General features: G+C 48.0%; 1 protein-coding gene across 1 annotated transcript; it reads right to left on the bottom strand.

Moving 5' to 3' along the window:
- Positions 1 to 5,041: 5,041 nt before the first annotated feature.
- LOC147726933 (uncharacterized) lies at positions 5,042 to 5,856 on the bottom strand. The gene is made up of 2 exons (XM_086963543.1): positions 5,426 to 5,856; positions 5,042 to 5,285 (listed from the first exon to the last, which is right to left on the bottom strand). The coding sequence occupies exons 1-2, from the start codon at positions 5,854 to 5,856 to the stop codon at positions 5,042 to 5,044; spliced, it is 675 nt and encodes a 224-aa protein (XP_086819669.1).
- Between the last annotated feature and the right edge of the window lie 1,452 nt (positions 5,857 to 7,308).

Here is a 7,308-nt window from a genome sequence, read left to right as displayed (position 1 = left end):
CAAGCAGCGCATGCCAAGGCAGCCAGGGGCTGGGGGAGAACTGCAGAGTGGTAAGTAGCAGAGAGCAAACAAGGCCGGGCAGGACGAGGGGCAAACCCTGAGTGAGGGCCCTGGAAGGGGAGGCGATATGTCTTACCTGAAGGCGAACATGAAAGAGGGGTGGTCCAGCTCAGCCTCGTCCGTGTGCCTTTAAGGCTGGTGGGGTGGGAAAGACTGAAAGAAACCGGTCGGCAGCACTCCTCTCAATGGCAGAGGCTGCTGGGAGATGTAATGCAGGAGGGAGGATCTCTGATAGGAGTGGAAAACGTAACAGTTAGGAAGAAGGAGAAGAAGATAAGGATGAGCAAAGGGGGATAGGGAATATGAAGAGAAAGGGGCTAGAAATAATGATGTTAGGGAAGGAACAGGCGGAATTAGCTGGAAGATAGAGAAGCGATGACAAGACGTAGCTTTGAGAGAAATGGAAGAAAGAGATAAGGAGAACAGTTAGATCAAGGAAATGTTAGGATGCAACTGGAAAAGAGAGGATACAGGAGAACTGGAGGAGAAAAGAAAGAGGAAGAGAAAGAGAGGAAAGAGTTTAAGCAGAGTGAAGAGAGAGAAAGTGAGAAAGGATCAGGATAAGTGAGACGCAGGAGAGGATAAGACTGAGAAAGGGATATGGGGGAGGGATGGGTATGATAGAATGAATCCAGATGAGTGAGAGACTCACTGCACTCTAACTATGGTTGACTTTTATTAATTCCTTGGCCAATAGAGGGCCCATTTACTTTACTCTGGGGCCCACAACATTGGCCACCGGAGATGGGCCCTCTCCCCACCCCAACCGCTTCTGCTCGTAATCTTGGCATCCTCCTGGACAACCAATTGTCCTTCAGGCAGCACGTCGTGAAAGTTTCCGCCACCTGTACCACCATCATCAGGTGGCTCAGGAAAATCTCGTGGATGCTGCCTGCCGACACCCTGAGAACTGTAGTCCAGGCTCTTGTCATCTCTCGCCTGGACTATGGCAACATCCTACTTTTGGGTGCCTGTAAGGAGGTAACGAAGAAGTACCAGGTAGTACAAAATATGGCTGTTCGCCTTATTTGTAATCTACCCGCCAGATCCTCAGCCTCGTCCCATATGCGTAAACTACACTGGCTGAAGATCGAGAGCAGGGTCAAATTTAAGGCACTATGCTTCATGCATAAAATAATGTCCGGAAAAGCTCCTCGCTACTTATCTGTTCTGGTTCAGCACTATCTCCCACCACGTACGCTTAGGTCCTCTACCCAGAACAAGTTCCGGATTCCGCGCATCAAGAGAGCAAAAATGGGAGGGCGCTCCTTTTCCTTCCTGGCTCCCTCTCTTTGGAACTCTCTACCCCCCCCTCTGCGCTCTGAAAAGTGCTTCCTTACCTTCCGCAAGGGAATTAAGACCTGGCTTTTCGATCTGTAAAACTGCCGACTGGACTCACCCACATTTTGCATACTGCTATTACTCCCAGCGCCGGGAAACCTACGGGTAGCTGTGCGCTTAAGAAATGTAATAATAATAATAATAATAATAATAATAATAATTTCCCACAAAACTAAATATTTCCCTCACAGACCATCTTATTTTCATCATTGGACATAGTTCCCTATAATACAGCAAACAATGCAACAGCAACAACTCTAATCATCTCATTTGTTATTTCATTTTATCAAAAATCTTTTCATTTTCTTTCTTTCATCTCATTTTTCATACTTTTCTATTCGGAAATATTTCATTTTATGCAGACTGTTATCTACATCACATAAAAGACACAAAAGTATGCGTAACTGGATTTCTCGGCTCACAAAAACATTTCTTTTATGACATTGATTATTTTCAATCCAGAAAACACAGACCTAAGTAAAATTGCATAAAGAAAGAAAAGAATTCATAGAAAAAGAAATGTCCCACTGGTTAGAAATAAATACATACAATCATACTACAGTCACACCAAATCATACATGCTCACATCAACTACACTCATCCAATATCTGTACACAGTTGAGTATTATCAGGCAAGAGAGAACTATTTCCAACTTCCGAGTCTCCAGATGGACCATGAGACTCAGCACTAGGTCGACACGCCTTTCGGTGGATTCAAGGTGTAAAGACCACCTTCCTCAGGACCTTTCCCGATATATGACATTCAGTTCCCAGGGGACCTATAAATACATAAACATATGAGGACTGTTGCACTAGAAACAAAGTTGTAACAAAGGTAAATATCATAGTTGGACCCAAAATGAACATCCATACATTAAACCTGGCTATATTATTATTATTATTATTAGGGAGTTTTGTAAAGCGCCTGGTTTACGCCCAAGGCGTGTCCCCGCTGTGGCTATATCATGCTCAAACTCTCAATGACAATGAAAAATAGAAAGACAAGATACAGGAATAGAGAAAATGTGAAAATAATATATACATCTAGTGTGTCACTGTCATATCTGACATATCTTCCATTGTAGTAAAGAGGAGCGATCAACCACCCAAGACAATAATGAAGTAAACTGCATTGTTCAGATAACCATCACTAACACCCTGTGCAGAAATATGTTGTCCAGAAGATGTGCTACATCCAATAAAGCCCCCTAGTATGAAGTTCTCTTTTATATAGTATCCACTTACATAATGCCAAAGGGTACTATAAGTTCTATTCAACACTGTCAGTCCAAATAATGAGCGTTCAACGACAATTGCTTATTTCACCTCCAAGAATAGTCTGTCCAGGTTCCTACAATTTAGTAAATATACCATTAACCGTTCAGCCTATCACCTATTGATGAAGTGAGCAAGATAATATATTACACGGTCCTCTTACCAGGAGATTATTGGGTGTGTGGTCGGAGTCTAATGATTATTTCAATACATATAGTCATCCTGAGTAGTAATTTGCCTCAAATTGTATCAAGAAACACTGAAAAATAGTGTCGCACCACTTGATTAATTTCTATGCTACTAACTTTTGTGATTCTTAGATGGCTTATCATGATTACTTTTGAGCGTTCAAAAGTAATCATGAAAAAAAGAAAATGAAAAGATTTTTGATAGAATAAAATGACAAATGATGATTAGAGTTGTTGCTGTTGCATTTTTTGCTGTATTATAAGTATGAGAACTATGTCCAATGATGAAAATAAGATGGTCTGTGAGGAAAATATTTAGTTTTGTGTGTATTCTTTACCCCTCTTTTCCCTGACCTATATTTATTGTAGAGGGGGTACCTTAACTTTAGCCTGAGGGCCCATTTCCCTTCATCGGGTTAGGGCCCATGACCCCTGGGCATTTCGGATGAGCACAGGCCACAATCAAAGTTCACAATATCTTTTTAGAGAACTTATGTCTTGTAGATATAACACCACTTGTGGCTGTGCACTTCATTCACCAAACAAGTCCTCTAAAGTTAGAACACAGTATATAGCAGAGTTTCATTTTAGGAGAACATTAGCTATAGCTTTGCACTATCATCTATGTCCGAAGCGAAGAGCCTGTGTTGTGAATGCATAACCCCCGAATGTGCCCATTCCGTGTTTGCCAAATCGTAACTCACCCCGTCGTTCCACCCCCCCGCCCTACTTCCCACTTGTACCTCCTGCAATCATGTCAGCCAACAATGCCGGTTAAAGTAGTGGTCGTTGTTGGCCGCAGTTTATTAATATTAAAATTGCAATATTAAAATTACAATATTCAATTTTCAATATTACACGCAAATACTGGTTATGCAATTTCTTTATTTACGAACTGTCCTCATCAATCATACATGAATATTAATAGACACATGACACCGTCTTGTGAGCAAAAGGTGTCAGTTTTCTTCAGTTCGTAAATGGCACTTTGCAACCAGATCCTTGTGCATCCTTGTTGTCCCATTGGTTGGTTGCCCACGCCGTCTGCGTGTCGTGGAGGGGAGCTTTTTCCCACTGGAGTTAGGTCCCCAGCTCGCTACCATTTGCGCCCTGCCGTCCGGCTGGGTCTGGGCCGCGAGTGCCGTCTCCTCTTGGTACTCCCCTCCTTGCTGCGGCCACGTCACCCTGCCGTGCGGCATTAAAAAGTGTGTGGCCCTCTTCCTACACACAGCCCGCCAGTGTGTATCCTTACCAACCATTGTAGGATTGCCGCCACGCCGCAGGGAGGCTTACGTCTTTCTGCGGCTCCCCCATCCTGTTTTTTTTTTTTTTTTTTTACTTACAGCCCGCCATCGCCAGTGCACCCCACAGGTTATCCCAAAAGACTTGCATTCCTCTTTCGGAGAGGTGCACCCCGTCCTGGCCGTACAGCTCTGGACGTCCTGGGTAAATGAGGCCGTGGCGGACTGAGTCCATGCCGTTCGTGGCACAGAACTTGTGCATTGCGATGTTCAGTTTCCTCCTTGCGTTATCCACCGCTTTGTGTGAGTCAGCGCCTCTCCAATGTTTTCTGCTGATCATCTCCGACCATATCACCGTCGTGGGACCCAACCACGTTGTTGTCGTCGTGAGATCCTTCTGGATGGCCTGCCCCAATGCTTTGCGCCCCAGTTTCGTCAGGTCGTTGCCGCCGAGGTGGATGATCAGCGCGTTGGGAGGCCACGCCGAATCTGCCAGTAAGCTGTCCAGGGTTGGCAGCAGCTGCTCCCATCTCATCCCTGGTTGTCCCACCCACCGGATGCACGTCGCCTTAGGTCTGGCTGCCGCTTTGTGCCCCGACCGTCGCCACCATGACTCCATCTTGGAAACTAATGAATGTCCCACCACCCAAACGAGCCGCGGGCGTCCTCCTGACAAGAAAAAGGAGTCTGTTAAGGTGGCCCTCTGCGCACCCGGATCTGTCGTTTTTCGATGCGGTTAATCCTACTTTTTCTTTCCCTTTTTTTTTTTTTTAATTAGTTATTTGGGCTCCAGTGGCCTTCTGCGCACCGGAGTATTGGCGTGTCGGCGGAAAGTGGGCATTGCCACAGCACCCTGCCGTGCGGCATCCCAAGGTGACTCCCTTTTTCGTGATCACTTTTTTTTTTTTTTGGGAACCTTTCCTTCCCCCTTTTTTTTTACATCAGGTGTGGCCGTATGTACGATTTGTAGGCCCTGGATCGCCATCTTCCCACAGCCTGTATCCGATCCTCTGGCATGCCATGCTGCGATGCCGTGGTTGCTGCCCCGATCCTGAAGGAGTGAGGGGCAAAGGCTGCTGGGTGGAAGCCCGCTTTTCCGAGACATTGGCGCATCACAGCCGTGAATTGGAACCTGCTCAGATTGCTCCCGTTGCGATGCCTGAACAGAGGGCCGTCGCCCCTTTGGCGGGTTGTCATGTATTTGAACAGGCAACACACTGCGCATAGCCCTGTCTCGGGGATGCAGTGCAACCTAATTGTTACCCCTTTTCGTGCCTGGTCTGTCTTAGACTGCCTTAAGGTAATCTCCACCGCTCTTGCCAAGGGTTTAATGTCCCTGGCCTGGAGGCATCGCTGTGCCGGGTCCATCCTGTTGGGTGCCACTCGCTTATGCGGAAAGCGCCAAAGAAGGCTGTGGTGAATGCGGCTCTAAATAGTAGGAGCTCGTATCTGTCTGAGACAATTCCATCTAACGCCCTCAGGAGGGGGCCCAGCTTACCAAAATCAATAGGGCGCCTTGCATCTGTCTTTTTCCCTTCTACTCTCCTCCACCCCTTCAGGGCTGACTTGAGATATGGAGAGGCCGTGGGGTCATCTCCCGTATGAAGCCTGGCAAAATGGGCAATGGCTGACAGGTGTGCCTGTGCCCATGACCTTGATTTTTTGGCATTGAATGCCCACTGCACAAACTTCTCAATGGCTGTCCGTGTTCCTACTTTGTCCTCCAGTGTGCTTATGCCGCCCACGCTCATTACAGTACTTGCGCATCTCTTGTACCTTCTGGTGGCTTCAGGGGTTAGGGAATGGCCCACCAGTCTGGATAGGTCTACCCCCCAGGTCCCACAGGTATGTTGGGAAAGGGGTCATATCTTGGTCGGCCCCAGGGAACAGGTCTCTGAATCGCTCCATCTGTGACCGGGACAATGCGTCTGCTGCCATGTTCTCTGCCCCCGGGACGTGGCGTGCTTTCAGCTCCAGATTCCCTTCCAGCTGCAATTTAATGAACTGTCTCATTAGCCTCAATGTATCTGGGCATCGCGCTGCTCCCCTTGTTATCTGACCACAGTGTCAGCTTCATGTTCCTCAACTCTTGCTTCCAGATGGTCAACACCACGATTATGGGAAAAAGCTCCAGGAACGTGATGTTCCTGGTTACTCCCTGAGCGTGCCATTTGTCTTGCCACTGGCTCGCGCACCATTGATTTCCAAGGATGGCTCCAAACCCCAGGCTCCCTGCTGCATCTGTGAATAGGGCTATCTGCCTGGCTGTCACCCAACCCTCTCTCCAGATCAGTACCCTGTTAAATTCCTGCAGGAACTCGTCCCACATCTGGAGGTCCTGCTTCACCCCACACTCAACCGAATGCGGTAATGTCTGTGGGTGACTCCCGCTGTTAGCTGTGTCAGGCGCCTGGAGAAGACCCTAGCCGCGGGTATGACTCTGGCCGCGAAGTTCAGCTTGCCTATCACCCCCTGTATGTCCCGGAGGGTGGCCTTGTTCCGCCTGCGCAACCTGCCAACATCCTCCCTGAATTCCTTTACCTTTTCCGGGGGCAGCCTGGCTGTCCCTGCCACGGAATCCAGTTATATCCCTAGAAAAGTTAGTCTTGTGGTGGGGCCTGTTGTCTTATCTGCTGCCAGGGGGACCCCTAAGGTCCTGACTAGCCTTTTAAATGCCGACAGAGTGTTGCTGCACGTGGGGAATCCCGCTGGACCCGTGAATAGGAAATCGTCGAGGTAGTGTAGTTTGCCGCCTTCCTGATGGTAATCATGAAGGGCCCATTCTAAAAAGGTTGCGAATTGCTCGAAGTATGCGCACGATATGGCGCAGCCCATGGGCATCGCCTTATCGACAAACAGGTCACCCTGCCACTGAAAACCCAGCAAGTGAAAACTGGATGGGTGGACAGGCAGCAAACGGAACCCAGATTCAATGTCCGCCTTGGCCATGAGGGCTCCCTTCCCCGCCGCTTTTACTAAATCTATTGCGTCATCTACTGTCGCATTACCTACTGAGCAGGCTTCCGGGGGAATTCCATCATTCACTGATGCCCCCTCAGGGAATGAAAGGTGGTGTATCAATCTAAACTGACCCTGCTCTTTCTTGGGGACCACCCCTAGTGGGGAGACCACTATGCCTCCGCGTAGTTCCTTCGGTAGTGGACCCTCAATCCGACCCAGGGCTTTCTCTTTCGCCAGCTTGG

This window comes from Lissotriton vulgaris, chromosome 3_1 (assembly GCF_964263255.1).
Source record: "Lissotriton vulgaris chromosome 3_1, aLisVul1.2, whole genome shotgun sequence".
In the NCBI taxonomy this organism is placed as follows: domain Eukaryota; kingdom Metazoa; phylum Chordata; class Amphibia; order Caudata; family Salamandridae; genus Lissotriton; species Lissotriton vulgaris.
This window is presented reverse-complemented; position numbering and strand designations above follow the sequence as displayed.

Coding starts and splice junctions, on each gene's coding strand:
- LOC147726933 (XM_086963543.1), bottom strand. CDS start 5,856: ATGAGCGTGGGCGGCATAAGCACACTGGAGGACAAAGTAGGAACACGG. Junction 5,286..5,425: donor CCAGGGACATTAAACCCTTG/GCAAGAGCGGTG, acceptor AACCCGCCAAAG/GGGCGACGGCCCTCTGTTCA.